Below are 25170 nucleotides of genomic sequence, written 5' to 3' on the forward strand. Positions count from 1 at the left end.
ATTCAAATAACAGATCTTTACTATGACCTGAGACATGCATAATCAGTGCTTAGCTGGCAAATGTAGCTATTTTTGTCATACCATCAACTTTCAGATTAGATGGGGAACTAAGATTAACTCTTTAGGGAGGACTAGCCATTCAGACACAATGAAACCAGGTTTCCCACTCAAAATTACATTAACCAGGTTCATCATTGTAATGAAACTAATAGGATGGATGAAGACAGAGACAGTAAGATGGATAGATGGATGGAAGATAGACTGATAAGACAAGCAAGAGTAAGGTTATTACGAGGAATTGGCTTGAAATGATGATGGAGGCTGAACACAATCTGTATGTTAACTGTGAAACCAGGAAAGCTGGTGGTATAAATCCATGTAAGGATTACCAGGCCCCAAACTGGACAATCAGGCCAACTAGTATAAATCCCAGTATACAAAATATCCAACCTCAAGCAGTGAGGCAGAAAAAAAGGAGCAAATTTCTCCTTTCTTGGCTTTTGTTCTATTCTGGCATAGTGTCGCTAACTACATGAAGCATACCCACATTGAGGCAATCCATTTCTTCTGAGCCCATGGATTCAAATGCTCGTCTCATAGACATACACAGAAATAATATTTAACCTGGACACTCCAGGGCTGTCTAGTTGACACATAAATATAATAAACATTAACAATTATAAATGGCATTATTAGTACCTAATAATAATATTAGTACCTAATAATACCCAAGTAATGGTAAAGACAGAATTAAAACATAATCACATTTGCTATCTCATCAGTTCTTCAAAGCCAAGGGATTACTGTTCACTTCTGTATCAAAATTGAAGATATTCAATTAGTGAAAATGTAATGCTGGAGTCTTGAAACAAAAATCTTTAATAACTGTAAAATTCACAGCCTCTGGCAGACAAACAGCTCAATTACAATAGGAGTGAAAAGCTCTCAGTGGTTTACCGAAGAATATTTACAGATGACAAACACGAGAAGACGCTCAATGTTGGTTTGGAAATGGAGTGCTAAAATGCTCGCCTACCCTTGGCAAGGCTCTGGATTCAAACCCAGCACCTTACTGTCCTTAGTAAATAGATAAATGCAAAAGAAACTCAGGACTCCTGCTTGTTTTGTTTGCTTAGATGACTTTCTACCACTTAAGCCATGCCTCCAGCCCAGTTTTTACCTAGTTATTTTGAAGATAACATTCTCTGCCCCGCCTGGTCTGGAGTATTGATCTCCCAGATCTCGGTTCCTGAGTAGCTAGGATTATAGGCATGAGCCACTTGTGCCCAGCTTAGCATCAACATTTCACAACACTATTTCAATGAGGATGCTCTCAAGATAAAGCAGTATTAACTATTAGACATTAATCAAAAAGATGAGGTGACCTCTTCTATGCATTCCTATGTTTAAAGGTTGGGTAGACTATGGATACATGTTAGCAACCTAGAGGATTCTAGAAAAAATTATGGAATCACATGTACAGCTTTAAAACTAGTAGGAAAAAAATCACTCCAGCTAATACTAAGTAAATTGCCAGCAATAATTCCAAATAAATCATCATAATGAATGTAAATAAGATTGTCATCCATTAAAATGAAGACTAGAAATTAAATTTCAATATTTATGGCCAATACAATCATGATTGGATAAATGCACATATTTATATTTATGTGTACAAATGTTTCATATATAAATAACCAAATGTCATTGATACCATTATGAATTTATGCCATTACTGAGGTGAACCTTCCAAAGGGCTGGGGGACAAAAGGGTTAAGTTGCCTCTTCTGAGGACTCTGGAATGATGCACCCATTCTCATGACTTGGTGTCTGCCCATCACAGAAGAGCCAAGGAGAAGAAACAGGAAGAGATGTTACCATTTACTTTCTCATGACAAAGAGCAATAAGCAGAAACTAAAATTATTATCTGTGCCATAATAAAAATACTTTCTATAATAATTCAAACATTTCTGAAAAGCAGCTCACCTAATCCCTCTTTATCTTTCTTTCATCACTAGTTACGTTTGGGTGTTCCAAGTCCTACATTTGATGCTAGTTGTTCCATAAATGATAATCAAATTTGGCCAAGGCCAAAGAGAGCCCTGAGGAAGCTGATGTGGAAGTGCGCCCTTACATTTGACTTTAAGGGTGGAACTTGTTTGAGTTGTGGGAAGGTCTGCTATATTTACACAGCTGGCATTAAGTAAACCCTGTGACTCTCAAACTTGCCTTCATATTAGAATCATCTTGGGTCTTTTTTTAAAAAGTCCTCAACAGAGGTCACATCCCTGACCACTTAAATCACAGTCATGGGTGGGACAGGCATCAGAAAATGTTAAAGCTGTCCAGGTGATTCTAATTTGCAGCTAAATTTGGAGACATGTGCTCTAGAAGTCATTTCCAAGTTGAAACAGAAAGGCTAGAACAAGTGAATTGATGAGTTACAGAAAGTTTAAACATCAGGCAAGTTCCAGGAGGGTATTATTTTCCAAGGTTTCTTCCTTCCTGAGTACTCTTCTCTGTCCCACCTCAAGCTAAAAAGGTTAAATATCCAAAATTCAAAATAAGACTTAATGGTCTCATTAGTCAGTTCACTCCAAATTCATACATTTATTTTCAAACCAAATGAAATACACACATCCTATTTCCCACATACCTGGCTAAATCCCTAATAGACTTACCCTGTAATTATCATAGGCTTAAAACAGTTGCATCTACAAAGAAAATGCTAGTCTCTGTTCTTCATAATAGTTGTCATTAATAGGCAGGAGTCTCTTGGTTTACTGGGAAATTGGAAGGGGGAAAACTAAACTTACAGTTGACTTAGTGAATTCCTGCCACCTAATGGACATTTAAAAATATGCAGGCTCAATAATGAAGTTTGGAATCTTACTATGTTCAAAATTCATAGTAGCATTGGTAACTTCACACCAATTCCTAGATAGGGATGTGTGACCATGTAGTCCCTTAATTCAACTTAAAAAAAAAATTGATGCCCATTCCAGAGCTTGAACTCAGGCCTGAGTGCTGTCCTTAAGCTTTTTTGCTTAAGGCTAGTGCTCTACTATTTGAGTCACAACTCCACTTCAAGCTTTTTTTTGAGTAATTATTGGAGGTAAATGTCATGGACTTTCCTGTGCTCCTCAAATCTCAGCACTGAGTAGCTAGTGTTACGGGTGTGAGCCACAGGTAACTGGTTTAATCTTTCTATCCCTCCCCAACCCCCCACGTCTCTCTTTACCCTGTTCCCTCCCATCCCTTTTTTCAATATTCCTCACAAGTTCACTGCTTCCACCCTGGTCTAAGCCATCACCTTTTGCTTGTATTATTGCAAAGTTCTTCTTGGGCCTCCTACAATCTACGCCTAAAAAGGAAGCCAAAGTTCTTCAATCATGTCAGACTGTGCTTAGAATTCTCCAGTGTATCACCCAGAATAGAAGGCAAGGTCCTCTCAATAGCCTACAGTGTGTCATCTGACCAACTCTCCTACTAACTCTTGCCCAATGATATCCCTCCAGGAATCTTTGTGCCAGCTGCTGTCTCCTTTCTTCTCTTAAACTTGTTTACTTCGGGATGTAACTTAAACAGAGCCTATCCTGATCCCCTTCTTCTCCACCTCTTTCAAGGATCTTTCCATTCCTTTTACCTCTACTCCACCACTCAACGTTACCTTGGTTTATTTTCCTCCTCAGTATGTATCAACATCAAACATACTCATCAACATTCATCTTATGTCCCTCCTTCCCTTTCCTCTTCCTCACTGTCCTTCAGCAGGAGGGTTTTACCTATATATTGCCTGCTGCATCTTCACCCCCAAAATGTTACAATGCAGTTTGCACTTAAAAAAAGAAAAAAAAAAAAAAGAGAAGGTACTATATAGAATATTGGAAAAAACAATGACAGACTTGTATGCACCCTATTTTAAAAACTCCTTCATAGTTATTTTCCTTATACCTGTTCACTCATCAACTCCTTACTAAAACATGCACACTGTAATCTGTACTAAGAAAGCAACATACTAGTTGTACATTTTAGCATTTAAAGGAATGTGTAAAACTTAGTAGCCTTTTATGATAAATGTAGCAAAGGCCCAGTGCTTGGACATCTGTACTATTTGGCGACACCAGCATTGGTACCCCCTTCCTGCCTCTACCTTGTCCTTCTCCTGAGATTGAATGTCTAACATCTGGTAAGAAAGCAAGATGGATGAGCTGTCATAAGCCCCACTCCCCTGCATCAGAGCTTCGAGGGAACTGGCCCACTGCAACTAGTGACATGTGTGCAGTGTCAAGAAAGTGAGGAAAAACGGATGAATCCACATGAAAATATAAACCATTGCGGCTCCCTGAAAATTACTACTGGATTAGCTGGGAAGTCTTTCTGTCTTTAAATTTTAAATTGAAAGATTTTAAATTTAGTAATTAAATTGTATACAAGTGCCTGACTCATAGAAGCCTGTTCTATTGGGGCATCTACAGCTTTGTTTGCCTCATGGCAGATGGTGAAGGAAATTGTTTGCAATTCTGGACATGATGAGTTGAGAGCTCCAGCCACCTTAAGCCCAACCCAGCAGGTCATCATTCAGCTGTAAACCACAGTGTGAAGTAAGCTCTTCTCCGCATTAAGAAAATTAAAACTAAAGACATTTTAAAATACAATTATAAGCAAATTACTCAAATGTATTAAAGTCTTTAAACACAAAGTGATAGTAACCCAAAGTAACAGTAGGTTTATACATTTTAAAAGAGCTAATGTGCTTCAGGATTTTCTGAAGTGCTAGAAATACTCTGAAAAGGAATATGCAACTATTTTCTGAACGGTTTCATTTCTAGATGTTTACATAGTACTAAAAGTGCTACTTCTGATTTGCATATTGTACAACTGTAATGTTAAGTAATCTAGTTTACCTTTCCACAGCGCACAGTACTGTTATGTTGGGCATAACACCTCAGATATAAACAAATCATACTTTTTAAGAAGTGACTGATACCAAACAGAAGCATAAACCAAACAGGTCAAGGAGTGATGAATGTTTACTTTAGGAAGTAAAAACAACTGATGCCTTAAAAATATTACTGTAATTAAGAATTTTCATTTTATTGTTATTGGATTAGTGTAAAAATACAAGAAAACAAAAAATTCCAGTGGAAATGTACATAAAATTGTATTTATTTTCATAAATAAAAAGGTAACTCATTATACAAACCACACTCAGCAGAAGTAGAACATTAGCTATCATGGCCTGGTATGAAAGATAGGCTGTAGTTAATACCAACAACTCATTTTAGCCTCCATGCAATTCCTTTCCCTTTGGCAACTTCCCAAAAGTGCCAATACCACTTCAAAAGGCATTACATACAGTGGGATATATTTGTCATAAAGTGTTAACTTGGTGAGCCAAGAGGGTATTAATTATCTGATCATGCCAATGTTGACAATTATGGACTTAAATATCAGTACTATTTACTGCATTTCATAGAAGTAGTGAGCATAATTATGTCTTCATTTTATACAAGCCTTGATGTGCAAACTTAGTAACCAGCACCTAAGATAAACAGAGGCAGAGAGTACAGAGTGAGCTAACATCAATTACTGTCAAAGTTTTGTTACTAGGTGGCAAATACACAGGAATTTGTAGTAAGGAACACATGAAACAGTGAAATTTAATAAAATATTCTATAGACCGCAAATTTAAAAAAAGTCTGTTCAGTTATTATGCCCAACTACAGCTTCAAATATTGAATCTTATACCAAAAGCAGTAACTAGCAATTCTATATAGTTAAAAACCTGATTCTACATAGCTTTTTCGAAGGAGTGAAAAGTATAGTATAATCACTTATTTGAACACAATCTTGATAAAGATAGGTATAATCTATTAATGATTCATAATGATTTATTTATTCCTATTTCAACACTTTATGTAGATTTTATGAATTTCTCATGATTTATCTATGTACGTGCTTAGTACATTGCTTGGTACATAGGAAACCCTCAGCCAGACTAGTACTATTCCTATTAAGTGAACCAATTTGACATTTACAAATAGGAAAATTATTCAAGACCTAGGAGACTATCAATACAAGATAAACCTACAGACATGAGACTTTTGTTAAGAGTATGCATCCACTATTTTCCATGTTTTTGTATGTACCAAACTGTTTCAAATACTACAACTTATATTTTTACAACTTTTACTAACCCTTCTTTAACAAAGAAGCAGTTATCAGTATAATTCAGGACAGCCTATCTCATTCAAGTTTCAAGTTTTTCTCTTTATAGCCTGCAATATTTGTTTTCTTTTCCTCAAAAAAAAAAAAAAAAAAAAAATTCCACTCTTCCTATCTGCTCTAACATAGGAACACTAATCACAGTTACAAAGTTCTACCCTCTAAGTAAAAAACCCATTAGAAAAGATATTTGTAAAAATCACTGTAGGGTCATTGAGACTGAATGAAGTACAGGACTACTAGAATATAAATGACAGATTCTGGTATGTGTAAGGAATCCGGTGTGAAGAGTTTTAAAATTATTATTGTGGTACTAGGTTTTGAACTCAGGGTCTCTAAGTGCTTATCATTTAGGCTATGCTTCAGGGAAGTGTGATTTTTGTTCCTACCAGAGAAAATAAATTACAGAATGTAACAAGTCTGTGCTACAATTATTAGAGAGGATGAAACAACTGTTTCTATTCAAAAGAAAACAGTTCTTCTGGTATCAAGTATAAAGGAAAATAAATGTTTTTGAGAAGCCAGAAACCACCAGAGTTCAGAAATTACACAACCCTCACATTTACTCTTGAGAAGCACAATTCCACCTTTCATATCATCCTTATTAAAAAGCAATGTCCAGAGACAAAGCATGGTACATTTCTACATTAAAAAAACCAAGAATAATCTGAAAGCTAATTCCTTCTGAATTTAATAATTATTCTATAGTTGTCAGACGTATCATTTCAAGAAATAGAAACTGAAGTTCTGTGGTATATCTTATCTGCAAGCAGAAATTCTAGTGTACGCTGCATTTAGGAGATATAGCACCCAGTATCCTTCTGAGGTTTGATGTCTGGTTCTTTCACTGGCTTCACTTCTTCTTCTGGCTTAGGTTTGGCCTAGGCAGAGAGAAAACACAGTGTAAATACACAACTTGAGATCAGAGACACACACACTACACCATTTCCACTTTAGACTTTTAAAAGGTGATATACTAAATGACACAACACTAACATTAACCATGCTATTCCCAAAGCTACCTACAAATTCATTAGAAGATACAGATGATGTTATCACTAAAGACAAAAACCCACACTGAGGCAAAAGTCAAGCTAATGGTACTCCAAGTCAGTCTTTTGATAAACTGAGTGATGAATCCATGCTTTTACAACCCCAAGGTTTGGAAGTAACTTATGATAGGGATAGGCTATCTTTTAGGGTATTATTTCAGAGGCAGAAGAGGATATAAAAATGGTGTTAATAAGGAATAATGGTTTTACTATAGGAAAGAAATTTATATATTTATAAATGCAATTCTAGAGATGAAAGGACAGTTGCAAAATAATTCCCAATCCTTTTGTTACAGGCCCCTAGATTTTTGGTAGTTAAACCTGAAAATATCCACTTAAGCTACTAGTTAGTTGATTTAGAACACCCAGATGTACTTAGATATAAATGAATAAAAGCATTATTTTACTCCTGGAGGATTCCTGGCATGCTGAAATTAGATCAAATCTTCAAATACCCGGCAATGCTCAAAGTAGAATATCGCTATAGAAACAGACATGATCTTCTCTCCCACACTATTCTTAAAGGCATTGTCAAGTTGTAAAAAGGTGAGAAAATATGTTGAAAACAAAGGAGAAAATCAGAAGACACCGAAGGACTAGACTGTCTCTCCAAGAGTTCTCAAACAGATAATATTAAATGCTTCAATTAGCTCATTTAACATAGCAAATATAGTTACCTACTTAAAAAATGTATAAAAATGCTAACTCTGAACTCTCTTTTTAAACCTTTGTGAAGGAAAAACCCAGGTTTCATACACTGTCATCCTTGGGTCTCTTGGTAAGATCAAATGCTGCCATCGTTTCTGGTGTCCAGTGAGGACTCGTAGGAGGAAATTCGAAAGGTACAGGCTCTACCAGCCCATAATTTGCTTTGAGTTCCAGCTGTGGAGCGTCTGTTGGAATTTTCTGAAAGTAACTGCAAGAAGCAATTGAAATAGTGGTTCATTCATTTATTCAGTACTTGAGTGCATAATGTTTGAAGCCTAAATTAACACCGAGTAATGGGTTCTCTGTCTGGTATAGCTTATAGATGAGGTGAGAAAGTCAAGAAGCCCTATGGATTACCATGTAAAGAAGCTGTTGTGATCTTCTGCTAGGACTATCCTAGACATATACTAATAATTACTAATAAGGGAAACCATGGAGCCTATGTTTCTTTAGGTCTGCCTTACTTCACTTAATATATTTTTTTCCTGACTTTTTATTTCCTTACAAATGGGGTGATGTCATTCTTTCTGATGGAAGAATAGAATTCCACTGTGTATATATATCATATTTTCTTGATCCATTTATTTACTGAGAGGCATCTGAGTTAGTTCCATATCTTAGCTATGTAATAATGCTGCAATGAACATAGTTGTGCTGGTAGATATAGTGTAGCCTTGGTTGTGATTATTTGGTACATATCACCATATAAAATGATGCTAACAGAAATGAACTCCAAGAAATGGAAACAAGAAGTTTGTTTTTTTTTTAAATGTATTATATGAAGTTATTTCTTTTTTCATTCATTTTGTTCCCCTTTGGTTTATCTCTTTTTGTCACTTTTTTATTTTATTTCCATGTGTCTTGTATATATGTTTATCTAATTTAGGGGGAAAAAGGGGAATAACAAAATGGTGACACAAAGGTAAAGGTAAACCAATGCAACAGTGATACTCACAAGACACTATGTTGGAAATGAACTTCACAACTTAGGGGGAAGAGAAATCAGGGGTAGGGAAAGTGGGAGAAAACAAGGGAGGGGGTAACACTATTCAAGAAAAAATGTACTATTACCTTACTTATGTAACTGTAACCCCTCTGTACATCATCTTTACAATAAAATTAAACTTTAAAAAAAGAAAAAAGAAGCTGTTATGAATGTGAAGTGTCATGGAACACAAGGAAGGCTTATGGGGGGGTGTGGGGGGAGAGGGGCCTCAGAGAGTAATGAACGCTAAACTAGACCAGTTCAAGGAAGGGCCAATTCAGCATGACCAATGCAGAACATGAGGGAAGGATGCAGAGATAAAAGCAGGGCCAAGACTGATTCTACCAATCTACAAAGGCAGTGGCCTACAGTTCCAACAAGGGTTTGATAACAGAAAGCTGCTTATAAGTACTAGAAGAGATAAGAAAATTATTTTTCTTGCTTGTGGGTAGCTGAAAGAAATGAATATGCAAAGGGAGATGAGAAGTGATAAATGGAAAAAAGGAACAGGGAAACAAAGAAAACATTAGTATATCATGGGAGGTCAAGAAAGGTATACTAAAAACTCGGGTTTCAATCTTAGAATTTTCATATGTTATTATGTATAGAATAAAAGTTGGACCACATATACTTGAACTGTATCACTAATGTAAAGAAAAAACTAACACTAACCTGATATGTAATATAAGAAAAAACTTCTGGGAATACAAACCAGTAGAAATTATGATATTAAACTACTAATATATAGTGGATACTGATATAACATTAGTATTAAAGATGAAGCTGTACACACATGAATCCATTTTCTCTCTGACACTTTTCTAGGGTGTTCTTCACTTGGTTCCCAAGCTTCCTGAAGAACAAGTGTCCAGAAGGTCTGACTGTTGGTCCAGGTCCTTTGGTTTCTCCATAATCCTTGCACAGTGCTTCTGCCTTGGTATATACTGTACATGAAAGGGATCCAAACAATCCAATAATATGTAAACATTGCTTATTTATACTTAAAAAGCTGTAAATCAGCTGACATAACTTCTGTTGCAATGCCAATAATACCAGACTCCAGGCTTCAAACTTTTTTCCTTCCTCCCTATTGCCTTGCTACAGGCACCCATTCCCTTTTGTGAACTCAGCCAAAACGTATTTATTTCCCTTCACGATAAAATGTTTACTTTTTAAAAAGGAGTTAAAATTCAAAGCAGAAACTCACATTTTTCTGCTTCTTGGAGGGACCTGATTGCTTCACCACACTTATCACTAGCCAGCAAAGTCTGCCCATGATAACAGTAAGCCTGGCAAAAGAAAAACATTTGTATTTAATCTTTCCCTACACTTGTGTCAGAAGTACCTTTAGTTACTGTATGAATTCAAGTATAATCCCATATATCTTGCTTCTTCAGTAAGTAACCATTTTCCCTTCTCTGCTCATATAAAAGGACTTATATCCTACTGTACCTTCTAACCATGTCCTCAGAGCAAATGAAAAAACTTGAATTTTTTTTTTAATCAGAATATAGTAAATAAAGGGTTTTTCCTTGTTTTTGTAGTGTTTGTTTTTTTAAAGACAGGGTCTGTCTCTGTAACCCAAACTCACTTTGAACTAATGCTCTTTCGGCCTTAACCTCCTAACTTCAAGATTATAGATCTGTATTACCAAGGTCCTTGTTAGGCCTGTAACCTGTACCTTGCTGGGCAAAGACTGGAGATGAATATAAAACCCTAAAAACTGGCTCTTTAAATGTCTACATAAATACAGCAATTGTATATAGACTTAGGTAATATCTTTGAAAACTTATTATAAAGTGTAAGAAATAAAATTAAATGGAAAAAGGGATTTTCAGTCTCTCATCTGATGCAATCAGTAAACCAAGTTTGGCGGGTATAATAAACTGGTAAGTAACTTCTAAGATGGTACATACCGATCGTTTTTCTCCCATATAGATGTTACTCTGCATGGTATTGCCTTATGATAAAAATTAGTAAATGTCTTTAACACTGAACACAATTAAATTGAGAAAATTCTTGTTGATGGGTCAAAGGTTCTAGCCTGAAAGTGGATTCCGAATAAAACAGCAATTCCAGTCTATAATCTGCATCATCTCTTTCTACTCATGTTAATTCACAATGGCTCCAGTGTCAGTGAACACTTAGAACTAGGGAGCAGTCTGTCAGATGAGAGGCTGGTACTACAGGGGGCTGGAGAGACAGCAAACTATATTGTCTTCAGTGTATTACTCACATAAGCTGTGTAGAAACACATTTTCAAGTGAAGATATTTTCTCCATTTAGCAGAATATGCAGGCTCCAAACTGGATAAAGTATGATCTAAAGGTACATTTTAAAAAGCAAAATATAATTTCACCCTGATTCACTAGGTTTTTAGTACATTTGTTCTGCTGATAAAAGCAAAGTACCATCAAGTACAAATTCAAGCATTTATACATTTAGAAAACCCACCAAAAACCCTTTATTTAAAGGTATGTATTTTTCCGTAACTATGTTTTAAGCTGCAAAGATTAAATTCCATGGTATAGCTACTGGTTACTGTAACTCTGAGTTGAAGATGGTAACAAATTAGATACTATTTTTATTGTTTCTCTTCAAAAATTTATGTAATATAACCATGTAAAGGGTCTTACAGACACTTAAGTCAGATGGAGGAGTCTCACCTCCTTTACTCCTGCCATGATTGAATCTTTATCTTGTATTAACAAAAGAATATACTCACTCTTTCACATATACATAAATATATATCTAAAAATCTCTTAAATCTAGTTCATCCTCTCCATTTCCTCCTCCATTGTTATTTGTCAAAGTTTTCACCATTTCCTCCAAAAGGTGTAATAATTTTTTATTTAAGTGTTGAGTCAGCAGTTAATTCTTTTATGTAGCAAGCCCATCCTTCATACTACAAACATAGGGACAAAACTATTCACTCACTTTTGTTTTTGAATGGATCCTGAATACCAAGCATCTATGGGATCAAGGTGAAACTAACAAACCATATGACTTATGATTTGATCTCACACATGTGAACTTTCCTAGCATTTTCTTTCATTCATCCTGTATTTCAGCTATGCACATAGCTGTCTCAAGGACCCAGAATATGCTCAATTCTTTATCTCTGTACATGACATCCTATTCCCACAAACTGAAAGTTCCTAAGTAACTTGAAACTTTTATTTATGTTTTAAGAAGTTATCTCCCTTCAGAAGTTATCTTCCTTCAGAAAGACTTCTTGAGCATGCCAAGATTGTTCAGGTTCTTACTTTGCTGATACAACAATTACTTGTTTCAAGTGATTAGGAGCTTGTCTCCTTTCCTAGACTGTGAATTTATTCTACTTCTCTCAGCATGTAAAACATATCCAAAATAGAAATGTAGGTATGTCTCCTAAATCAGTGTATAACAGCTAATGAGTGAGTCAGCTCCCACCTGGCAGCTTTGAGTTGCTATGTTAGTTTCATTTCTTGTCAAAATAAATAGTTACAAAGACCAAAAACAATTTTAAAAGCAAAAGGACTAAATAATCATTAGCTGTAACTGATTACAAGAACAGCATTGTTTCTTCCACTAGAAATTATGTAACATTAACTGTTAACAGCTCTAATCCTTTAACAAGATCAATAATGAAGATATTATTGCAGTTTTGTAAATACTGAAAAAAAAAAATCTGAGAACCTTTTGATGCTTCCCTTTTCAGAGCAAATAAATCTGAGAATCTAAAGACTAAAGTTTATCAGCAGAATTCTATGCTTACCAGCTTTTTGATAGAAACTGGCTGTTTCATATGCCAGTGCAGCAATCAATCCAGGAGCGTGCTTGAGTTCAATTGCTCGGGCAATTGTTACTATGACCAACAATAGGAAAGTGTATATAATTAATTTCATTTGCATTCACCGTAAGTTCAATTACAATAGCAACAGACAATCTGACAAGGTTTTCTTGAGATTTTCATACAGTTTCAAGTTTTAATATTACAAGTTATAGAAAACATAAGCATAAATAGAAAATATTTGACTCTGGTTCTGATACAAGTTCTTTAAATAAATCACCTGTTAATTATTAGCTAATCAGAGAATTACTACAAAACAGAATTCAAGAAAAATAATTTCATAGCTGAGAGTAGAGTCTGAAATAATGAAAATCAAAAGCTTAGGTTTCTTTTTTTTTTGGTCTGGTCATGGGGCCTGAACTCTGGGCCTGGGCGCTGTCCCTCAGCTTTTCAGCTCAAGGCTAGCGCTCTACCACTTGAGCCACAGTGCCACTTCCGGCTTTTTTTTCTTTTTACTTATGTGGTGCTGAGGAATTGAACCTGGGGCCTCATGCATGCAAGGCAAGCACTCTACCACTGAGCAACTTTCCCAGCCCAAAAGCTTAGGTTTCTTTGTTATTCTCACATAGGTTTGACTGATTCCTGCCATTAAAAGATTTTAGCAGAGCACCAGTGGCTCATGCCTATGATTCTAGCTACTCAGACAACTGAAATCTTTCCCGGGCAATAAAGTCTGTGAGAATATGATCTCCAATTAACCACCAAAAAGCTGTAAGTGAAGCCTTATCTCAAGTGGTAGGGTATTAGTCTTGTGCAGAGGCATTGCTCAAGAATAATTCCTATGCCCTGCATTCCAGCTCCAGGACAAGCACAAAAATAAAAATAAAAAAAAAAAAAAAAAAGAAGAAGACTTTTAGGTAAGTTAGGCACTAGAAGTAGAAAAAGAACGAGCAAGGTAAGAGTTAGAGCTTTTTTGCTGGCAGAAGTGGCTTGGAATCAAAATCTTCTCTTAAAGAGCCAATAAACTGGGTGCCAGTGGCTCATACCTTAATCCTACGTGTGAGGCTAGGATTAAGGAAAGGAGGCTACCCCAGCCTAGGCAGGAAAATCTGTGAGATTCTTCTAATTACCATCAAAAAGCCAGAAGTGGAACTGTGGCTTAAGTGGCAGAGCACTAGCCTTCGTCGAAAAAGTTAGAGGTTCAAGCCCAGTACCCACACAAAAACAAACAAAAAGAGTCAATGAACAGGAAGGACATCTCCAGCAAAGAATGAAAGTGAAGAGTATACATAAAATTACTCTTTACTATAAATTTCTTAAAAACTGACACTCAAGAAAATTGTGATTTAAAAAAATAATTAAATTCAGTCAAGATTTTCTTTTTTTAATACTTTTTTATTGCAAAAATACTGTACAGAGGGGTTACAGTTACTTGAGCAAGGTAGAGTACATTTCCTATCAAGCATTGTTACCTCCTCCTTTGCTTTTCCCCTACCCTCCAAGATATTCTTTAAAAAAGAAAACCATCTGGGCATCAGTGGCTCACCCCTGATGATCGCAGTTCAAAGCCAGCCCAGGCAGGAAAATCTGTGAGACTCTAATCTCCAATACACCACCAGAAAACTGGAAGTGGTGGTGTGGTTCAACTGTTAGAATGCTAGCCTTGAGCTGAAGAACTGAGGGACAGTGCCCAGACCCAGAGTTTAAGCCCCAAAATGGGTAAAACAAATAAATAATAAAAAAAAGAAAAACCAATCTTAAAATGTTTAAGATACCTTCTTGAGCTTCAGCTTGGCACTGGATAATGTAAGCTTCTATGAGTCGGGTCTCTAAATCCCTTCCCTTTTCTACAGGTGTGATCAGTTTTGGTATATGACTTTCCTGAGAAACAGAAAAAGCAAATTTTGTTTTAATCCAGTTTTTAGAAACGATGAAGGGAAAAATTATGAGATATTTTTTGGGAACTTATCAGAAATTTAGGATACAAACAAAAATTGTATAAAATGTTAGCAATAACATAAGGAGTTTTAGACTAAAAGTTAGCTCTTATTAGAATAAGAAATCCTTGGTTGGTGCTGAGGATTATCTCTGCACTGGAAATAAAAGAAAAAGAAAACCTCAGGCCAGGCATGTAATACACACCTGTAATCCCTAGCACTCTCTGGAAGCAGAGGCAGAAAGATTTCAAGCTTCAGGCAAGACTGGGCTACTGAGCAAGACCCTATATTAACCCAAAAGAAAAGGAAAGCCTTGCTCCATCCCCTACTCTCACCCCTACTTGTAGGAGACCTCACCTAAAAACCTAGGCTCTAGTCTCCTAAGCACCACCAGAGCCCCTGCCTCTCTGTTTCTTTACCTCTACCTCCAAAATTGTTCTTCCATTGTAGGGTTTGAAATTCAGCAAATTCAAAATATCTTGTCATTGTATCCTTGCACCTGACTTGAAAACAAGGCGATAGGATTTCTGTGTTTTAATGTAAATAGGAAAATAAAGGATTTTCCATGTGTTACAAAAAAAAAAAAGAAATACAAGAAAAATTAGAGCATGATAGATTGCTTAGTCAAGACAACACAATGCAAACAAACCACATTTCCATCGCAGAAAATACTTAAGTGTTATAGTAACCAAAATTCCTTTTTACATGACAGCTTTAATTGTTTATTCACATTAATAATTAAAGACATACTGAAAAACCTAATTCTACACCTAATTCAGAACCACAGCTTTTTAATCACTGCAAAAGCATGTTATTTTATCATGGGGGGAAAAAACCCCTACTAGCCTTCATCTAATATAATACTCTTGGAAACTGCTGTGGAGAACAGTGAGAAATGACAGGAAGATTCATTTATAAGCTTTGTCTTCTCAGAAGGTAGAGAAAAAATAAGCACATTATCACAACTAGAATTTTTTAGTGGAAAGTCGCTGCTTCTAAGATGTCAGCCTCCTGAGTAGTCAGGATTACACATGTAAGCCACTGGCACCCAACCCTAGTACTAGATTTTTAAATAAAATTATTCAGCCTTCCACACCCAAAGTAAGAATTATTTGTGTATTAAAGTATAAGACTACACACATATTTTTTACCTTTAAATGTTTAAAAATCCCAGCTGCAATTTTCAGGCTTCGATGGACTTCTTTGGCTTCATCTTCTGTTATGCTTAGAGACAGTGATTGGTTACATTACTTAGTAGAAGCTGAATCAATAACCAATAACTTGGGGCTGGGAAGGTGGCTCAGTGGTAGAGTGCTTGCCTAGCATGCATGAGGCCCTGGGGGTTCGATTCCTCAGCACCACATCAACAGGAAAGGCTGGAAGTGGTGCTATGGCTCTAGTGATAAGAGCACTAGCCTTGAGCTGAAGAGCTGAGGGACAGCATTCAGGCCCAGAGTTCAAGCCCCACAACCAACAGAAGAGGAAAATAAACAACAACAACAAAAACCCAGTAACTTTTACACTATTACTAATACATAATTATCATTAAACAAAATTACTAATACATAACTATCATTAAACAAAATCAGTTGTTTTTCCCTACTTGTTTTCTTTTGAAAAAAAATTTGACACTCAAAATATTGTACATAAAAAATATCCTGAGATCACAGCTCTGCTAGGATTACAGGTGTGTGTGTGTGTGTCTCTCTCTCTTTCTCTCTCTCTCTCCAAGGGCTTGAACTTAGGTCCTGGGTGCTGTCTGTGAGCTTTTTTGATCAAGGCCAGCACTCTACCACTTGAGCCACAGCTCCACTTCCAATATTTTTAGTAGTTTATTGGAGATGAAAGTTATTGTCCAGGCTAGTTTCGAACCATGATCCTCAGATCTCAGCCTCCTGAGTAGCTAGTATTACAGACAGACAGGCATGAGCCACCAGTACCCTGCCACTACAATGTTTTTGGACAATTCTGCCATCTATTTTCTAAACTTTGTTTATACTATTTTATGTAGTCAAATATATATTCTATTTTTCTTGGTTTGTTGTTTTATTTAGAAAAACTCTGCATGGCAAAATTGTAATAAATTTTCTGTCAACACTAGGCTATGTAATTCAAATACTTAAAAGATGACACAAGCTGTGGAAGTGGCACTGTGGCTCAAGTGGTAGAGTGCTAATCTTGAGCTGAAGAGCTCAGGGACAGCGCCCAGACCCAGAGTTCAAGCACCACGACATACCAAAAAAAAAAAAAGATTCAGAGGTACTGCTTCCAATATACTGCCCCCCATACCCAAAAAAAAAAAAAAAGGGCAAAATTTTCATTTTTCCAAAGTGTACTTTTTAATCAATAGCTTGGACTTTCAAATAATGAATCTCAATATTATTCAAAACAACACACATGCATTTAATTTTTTGCTTTTAACTTACTTTTCTTTTCCAGCCAATCTTGAAGCGTATTTGGTATACCATAAGGCTACATTAAATCCCATGGAAATCAATTCAAAAACAGCATCCTGCTGGACACTGGAGATAAAAGCATAAGCATTATAATCTGTAAATCTTAACAACATTGCTACATGAAGCCTACTGGACACTGAAATTATAAAGATATGTTAACTGTTATATGCAAGTAACCATGTTTATGTATATGTTTACAAATGATTCTTGTGTTTAATATAGGTAATTTAATATAGATAGTTATGAATGAATGGGTAAATAGCGGCCTCGTATGTGCTATGTACTTCATAATTAAAAAATAAGAGAACAGTTCCCAAAGTTTACTGCACAAAGAGTATCTTAAAAAAATACACCTTTCACTTCCCTAAAACCCAGCCATATCACTCTTGGGCATCTAAATAGAACATTACAAGTCAAGATATGGTAAAAACACTTGCACATCCATATATACTGCTGTGCTATTCACGTTAGCCAAGTTAGGAAACAGCCCATAGATGCCCTTCAGTAGATGGGTGGATCAGTAAAATATGGTACGTATACATAATGGACTCATCTATTAGAAGAATGTCATTTGCACAGAAATGGATGGGCCTAGAACAAATCATGCTCAGTGAAGTAAGCTAAGCTTAGAGAGATTAACAGTGCATGTATTCTCTCACATGTGGAAGCTAGATCTAAAATATAACTGGACATGATAACCTATATAGGACTCTAGACATTCACAGTCAGACTAAAGGAGAATTCCCTTAGGGGAGGAACCCAAAGATGTAACTCCTCTGAACATTTAAAATATTATAACATTTAAAATATTATTTACTGAAATGAATTCTAGGAAACAGAAACATGGGTTTTGTTCATGGTGGGGGTGGTATTTGCTTTTTTTTTTTCTTTTTTAGGGGAAGCAAAAGGGGAGCACAGAAAGGGAGAGAAGAAGGGTAAAACAAATGCAATCATGGTATTCAGTACACACTATGTGGAAAATAAACTATGTAACTTGTGGGTGTGACAGGAGGGGGAAACTGGAAGGTGGACAAAAAAGAAATGTACTCATTATCTGACTTATGAAGTGGAAACCCCTCTGTAAACACCTTAATAGTAACAATAAAATTACATTTTAAAAAATAGGTCTTTCTGGGACTGCAGATTCAGAAAGTCTGGGACACGGCCCAAAATCTGAATTTTAACAGGTATGCAAATGACTCATCAGAGTGGTTCTTTCATATAAAACATACCAAGAAAAACTGAATTCCGAAGAAATTGATGATGAAAAGCACAAAATCTGAATCGTGCCTTAAAAGACGACCAGAAAGCAGGAAATCTTGGGGTGAGAATGATGGTGTCAAAGCACAAGAATGCATAGACTTTTCTGGTCAAACAGAAAAAAGTTAGAAAAATAAAAAAAATAGGCTGGGCACAGTGGCTCACAATTATAACCCTAGGAGGATCACAATTAGAGGCCAAACTGGGCAAAAGACTGTGAGACCTTGAAAGTGGCGCTGTGGCTGAAGTGGTAGGCCCTTGAGCAAAAAGGAGCTCAGGAACAGTGGCTAAGCTAAGTTTGAGCCCCAGTACAGGCAAAAAAAAAAAATTAAATTAAAAAAAATTGTGAGCCCCCCACCCATCTCAACCAACAAGTCAGGCATGGTAGTACATGCTTATAATCCAAGCTATGCCAGAAGTATAGGTAAGAGGATCTAAGATCTCAGTCTAAAGCTGATCTCAGTGAGATCTTACCTGAAAAAAACATAAAAGCAAACAGGCCTGGAGAAGCGGCTCAAATGGTGGAACATTTTGCCTAGCAATTCAAAAGCCTACATTCAAACACTAGTACTAAGCCCCCAGAAGAATCAAATTTTAAGAAATTGTCAATAGCTTATTCATCACTGAGAACTTTCAAATGAATTGTATCTAGTAATCTAGTGGGCATATCTAATTTATAACTCTAAATAATAAGACCATTTTGCTTATTTGTATCAAGTCTTATAATAAATTTCTTATCCTTCCCCCCCCCCCCCCCACACACATGAAATGTTTGGGAAGGAACCCAGGGCTTCATACATGGTAGGTTTGTAAAAATTCTACCACTAAGCTACAATGTAATTTCTTTCTCTATCTTTTTTGTTGGTGGTATAGAGAGACAATTTTCACAGAGTATGTAGCAATCAAGCATGCAGTTTCACATGCACCAAACAGTGTTGTTTGTCTGCATTACATAATTCTGTCTAGCAGACCTTTTGAAACATAGAATACAAATTTAGCGTGGTGAGAAGAAGACCCAAGTTTGTGTAATACAAAATATTTTAGAATCTATTAAAGTTTGTAATGTAATAAGACAGATGATTGATTCTTTAAACAGTCAACTAAGAAAAATATCTCAAATTTAGCCAGGTGCTGGTGGCTTGTTCCTGTAATCCTAGCTACTCAGGAGGCTGAGATCTGAGGATCAAGGTTCAAAGCCAGCCTGAGCAAAAAAGTCCTGACACTCTTTTCTCCAATAAATCACCAAAAAAGCCAGAAGCTGTGGCTCAAGTAGTAGAGCACTAGCCTTGAGCAAAAAAGCTTAGGGACAGGGCCTAAGCCCTGAGTTCAAGCCCCAAGACCAGCATAAAAAAAAAGAGGGGTAACAATATTTGAAAAAAATATACCCATTACATTACTCATGTAACTGTAACCCCTCTGTACAGCATCTTTACAATAAAGTAAGATTTTTTTTTAATGAAAAAAGAAAAATATCTCAATTTGGGATGAGAAAGTGATTACAGAAGAACAGAAAATGAAGTCTTGGAAAATTTCAGTATCCAAAAATATTAAAATTAATGAAGAATTTAGGGGCTGGGAAGTTGGCTCAGTGTCAGAGTGCTTGCCTTGCATGCATGAGGCCCTGGGTTCGGTTCCTCAGCACTACATAAGCAAAAAAAAAGCTGGCAGTGGTGCTGTGGCTCAAGTGGTAGAGCATTAGCCTTGAGCTGAAGAGCTGAGGGACAGCGCCCAGGCCCAGAGTTCAGGCCCCACAATCGACAAAAAAAAAAAAAGAATTTACCCTCTACCTAATTGGCATATTGAGTCAAATGACAAATTCTACATATGACATTCCAAAGTAAAAAAAGGAAAATATTTGTCTTATTATAATGCCTAATATTCTGTTATTCATTTACACCAATTTTCTTACTCTTATTATAATGCCTAATATTCTGTTATTCATTTACACCAATTTTCTTACTCTATTCCTCACAAAAAGATCTGTAACTCTTAAAGCAAAATCTAGTTGAAGAAGATGTCCAATGGAAGAAAGCCTGGAATGCTATCTAGCTACTTATGAACACTGCTTATACCTTTTCTTGTCAACCCCCATCATTTGGCAATCTCCAATCATTTCCTTTCTGTTGTTGTGAAAAAATATTCCAAAACAAAATTGAGACAAAGATAGTGGGCATCTTACAATCCAGTGGTGTTTTTAAAAAACAGTAAGTACATCCAGGCGCCAGTGGCTCATATCTGTAATCCTAGCTACTCAGGAGGCTGAGATCAGAGGGGCACAGTTCAAAGCCAGCCTGGGCAAGGAAGTCTGTGAGACTCTTCTCTCCAATTAACCACCAGAAAACTGAAAGTGGCGCAGAGGCTCAAGTGGTAGAGTGCTAATCTTGAGCTGAAGAGCTGAGGAACAGCGCCCAGGCCCAGAGTTCAAAACCCAGGACAAAAACATAAAACAGTAAGTACTTTTTAAAGTGTGATCAATCAGAAAAAGAGAAGTCAAGGAAAACTAAAATTCTGTTCAGCTGAAGGAATGCAAAAATGGAATGCCAGCGTAGGGTTCCAAATCCCCAAAACATTCTTTGTATGTTATTAAAATACTCAAGGCTGTTCAGTTCCAGTTAATATTTGTATTAATACAAAAACTAGACTTGGTCTGGAAGAAAATCATCCTAATTTTACTGATAATATGTATGATGATTTAGGTCAAATGCTTTTAATTAACTTCCCGATTAAGAGAAAATGCTGACCAGTCTTATACTTTTCTTCAATACAAGGATAAAAGTTAAAGACACTGGATGAATACTTGGCTGCAATTTTACACTACATTAGCACTGCTCACCTTGGAATCTGTCCTTGCAATGTATCAGTCCACTTGAAATTTTGAATATATCTTAGTTTGCTTTCCTGGGTAGATTCATCAGGTGAATTTATGAAACCTATGAAAAGATACACCTTAGTCTCAGAAAAAAAATATACTACCTGTTCTATTTAGAAGGATTCTTTCTAAAAGAAAAGCAAGTAATTTTTTAGGTTCCTGAATGAAACTTCTGGCCCTGTTTTCCAAAATACCTCACTCCTTCTCCTACTGTAACATAGTACAAAAAATGCATATATTTAAATTTTTTAAATGTTAGAAAAAATCACATACTATCATTATAATCTCAAATTTCTGAAATTTAAGTATATAAAATAGCTAAAGACAACTAAATTGTACAAATGTGGAAAATTTAAGAATTAAAAGTAAATGTAAACTCAATTCATGTAAATAACTAACCTTGTAAAAGTGAAAAGTACAAATCTGCTGCATTCTTCATCATTTCTGGATTACAGCTCAAATCAGTGAAGAGTTCAAGGAGGCGCATCCTGGATGATCTCAACTCACTTACATGAAACAGTAAAATTCAGTTGTATTATATGATTCTAAGCAAAAATGACTTGAAATGAGATGTACAAGTCGTTATGTCAAAAACGAACTTTACAACTTTGGTGGGGGGCGGGGAGGATGGGAAGGGATGGGAAGGGGAAACAAAGGAGGAGGCTACAATGCTGCCCATGTAATTGTAATCCCTCTGTACAGTATTTTCACAATAAAAAAAAAATGACTTGGAAATATTACTATAAAGAGCTTTAAAACACAACGCTCACCTACATCCCCTACCTCTAGTAGATATGTATACCAGAATACAAGAATAAATTTAATTAGCACCAATAGCTAATAACAAGTGAAATATCCTTCAATAATTTAAATGTTCTACTAAAAAAAAATCAGCCTAATTGAAGGAACAAATCATGGATCATATTATGTACCTGTTATCCCTCTTATAAAGGGGAGTCTAATATAGGCTTGTAGCTGGGCAGGAAGGAAGACCCTCTTTCAAAATAACCAGCAAAACCAGGCTGGAGGCCTAGCAGAGTAGTAAAAGCATCTACCTACAAGCTACAGGACCAGGATTCAAACCCTAGCACTGCCAAAAAAACCCAAGAAACTTGCTCAATTAATACCTGTTGAATTTCACTAAAACTTACTTGCAAATTTTTGAAGCAGAAGGGCCAGTGACCATACCATAGTAGTTAAAAGAGATAGGAGCTGTAGCTTTTAGTGGGTTCCTATGAAACCAATGGGTCATTTTCTCCAGACGTGTTCTATATACAAAAAACAAACACATAAAAATTAAAGACAAAATATTTAATGACCAGCACATGATGTGTGAATGGTAGTTACTTTTCAGTTACATTTACATATAAACTATTAGCATGAAACATATAAGATTATTTCATCTCTACAAATCAATTTTTTTTTTTTGATGGGTCATGGGGCTTGAACTCTGGGCTTGGGTGCTGTCTCTGCACTCTTCAGCTCAAGGCGGGTGCTCTACCGCTCGAGCCACAGCGCCACTTCTGGTTTTCTAGTGGTTTATTGGAGATAAGAGTCTCACGGACTTTCCTGCCCAGGCTGGCTTTGAACCGTGATCCTCAGATCTCAGTCTCCTGAGTAGCTAGAATTACAGGCGTGAGCCACCGGTGCCTGGCCAAACCAAATTTTTTTAATGAGGGTTCATTTATGGTTATGTTTAGATCAGATCTCCAAAAACGAGCAAGCTTCTGGAAACATAACTTCAACGTAACAATATGCTACAGCAGTAATGTTAAACTTCATTTTGCATAAAAAGCACCTGGGAGTGGATTAGTCTTGCTAAAATGGAAGTTCCAATTCAACGGTCTGGGGAAGAACTGAGATGCTGACATCACAGATCCCCAGGCTACACTAACAAATAGTGAAATATTAGAATTCGGTTGGACAGCTGTAATTGAAAAGGGTTACAGGACCAGATAAATCTAGTATCCATACTAGGATTAAGTGGAAATCCTTATTTATATACCAATTCTTGAAATACATTTATTTATTTTATGTATTTACTTTTTGGATAATACTGGAGTCTGAACTCAGGGCTTTGGCACTCACTACCACTTGTGCCCAACACCCAGCCTCTACAAGGTTTGAAGTTTATTTTCCACATATTGCTGACAATGGATTACAGCATGTATTCTATAACAAACATACTCTTCCACAAAACACAGTTTTTATAATGCAAAGACAATATTTGATCAATGACAATTACTACTCAAAAATAACAACATTTGAGAAACTAAAAGTGAAATGCCAACTTAAAAAAAATTTACTCATTTTAGGTTTAGGCTTTAAAAAAGTGCCCAGGCACCAATGGCTCACACCTGTAATCCTACCTACTCAGGAGGCTGAGATCTGAGGACTGCAGTTAGAAGCCAACACAGGTAAGAATGTCTGAGACTTTTTATCTGCAATTAAAAACCAGAAGTGGATCTGTGGCTCAAAGTGGTAAAGCACTTGAGTGAAAAAGCTCAGAGACAGTGCCCAGGCCCTGAGTTGAAGCCCTATAGTGGACAGGAAAAAATAGTGTATATTTCCTGCTTAAAAGTCCCTGAGTATCTGGTGCAAGTAATTACATTCCCAGAATATATAAGAAAATTCGGGTAGGGTTTATTTAATTTGAAGGCACTGCACTAGGCTGCCATCAACTTTTCTTATTAGAGGAAAGGGGTGGACTGGACAGCATTGTGAAATATCTATGTTGAGCACCTCCCTTATGTTATTTACCTATTCATGGCCAAACTGGTTTTGACAAGTATCGAGTATTTCATGAACAGAGGATGTATTGTGTGCTCAATGAAAAACAGGACAAGTTCATTTTACATGTCCTTTTGGAAGTGTTGAGGGATCCGTAGCTCCACGGTAGGTAGAACACCACTGGCCAAGAATTTGCAAGGCCCTAGGTTCAACCCCCCAGCACTCTCAATCGCTTTAGAAAACAATCACCTAAAAATCGTGCATATAAACCACCTTAATGACTAGGTAAATACATCCTGCACTTGCACATAGATCAAGCTCTCTGAAGGGTTGCTTGGACGAAGGCAAAGTGTCCTGCGATGACTTTAACCACCCTATTTTCTGCCCCATCTTCCAAACCCACGGATGACCAGGCAGGCACTCTCCAGCTGTCAGGATGAAGGAGGTCACCGAACCCACCACCACAGGCCTACGAACTCTACTGACACGCCAGCCCCGCCCCCAGCCCCGAGTCCTGCAGGAACCCACCTGAGCCTCCGCCCCCAGCATCCACTTCCTGCCCACACCTTCCTCACCCCCAGACCCCGGGCGGCGACCCCACGCACGCGTCGTCCCCAGCGAGCCCCGTGGTAAACAGGCACCTCGGTAGAAAGCCGATGCCATCAAACCCGGAGGGGCGGGGAAGCCACCACCGAGCGGGTCCCCCCCGCCCCGCCACCCCCTCCATTTAGCTTACAAACCCAATGGAGATGCGGGGCGAGGGATACTCATCTATTAGTACTATTGATTCACGGACCAGCATGCATCTGCTTTCATGACGAGGCATTCTTCTTCTTCAAAACCACCATCCAGAGGTCTAAGGAAACGGATGGCAAAGCGGCCGAGCAGGAAGGGGAAGACGAGTAAAGGCCGTTCTCGGACTTACCTGCCGGGGTTCTCAAAGTCGGGGTGCCACTCTTCCCGAGGGGAGAGAAGGTGAATGTCCGGGTCAGCCAGCCAAGAAAGCGAGGAGTCCGACGAGCCCAGGCTACAGACGCCGGAACCGCAGAGCAGCAGGCCGGGGCCCGGCCGGCGTCACGTGACCGGCGGCCATGACAGCGGCGGCGGCGGCCCGAGGCCTCGCGCGGTGGGCGGGGGGCTCCCACGCCGCTTGCAAGTCCCGTCTGGGCGCT

General features: G+C 37.3%; 1 protein-coding gene across 2 annotated transcripts; it reads right to left on the minus strand.

Moving 5' to 3' along the window:
* Positions 1-5152: 5152 nt before the first annotated feature.
* On the minus strand, positions 5153-25023 carry Brox (BRO1 domain and CAAX motif containing). 2 transcript variants are annotated; one of them, XM_042682270.1, is made up of 13 exons: positions 24924-25023; positions 22420-22536; positions 21668-21774; positions 21233-21329; positions 17110-17205; positions 15835-15907; positions 14522-14627; positions 12732-12821; positions 11211-11296; positions 10182-10263; positions 9768-9918; positions 8038-8197; positions 5153-7110 (listed from the first exon to the last, which is right to left on the minus strand). In XM_042682270.1, the coding sequence occupies exons 2-13, from the start codon at positions 22518-22520 to the stop codon at positions 7024-7026; spliced, it is 1236 nt and encodes a 411-aa protein (XP_042538204.1). In that variant the 5' UTR covers positions 22521-22536; positions 24924-25023; the 3' UTR covers positions 5153-7023. The 2 variants fall into 2 exon arrangements, with proteins under 2 accessions (XP_042538204.1, XP_042538205.1); XM_042682271.1 differs by having other exon boundaries at positions 24920-24991.
* Positions 25024-25170: the final 147 nt, after the last annotated feature.

Source organism: Dipodomys spectabilis, unplaced genomic scaffold (genome assembly GCF_019054845.1).
Source record: "Dipodomys spectabilis isolate Male_0828 unplaced genomic scaffold, ASM1905484v1 ptg000069l, whole genome shotgun sequence".
Lineage (NCBI taxonomy): Eukaryota > Metazoa > Chordata > Mammalia > Rodentia > Heteromyidae > Dipodomys > Dipodomys spectabilis.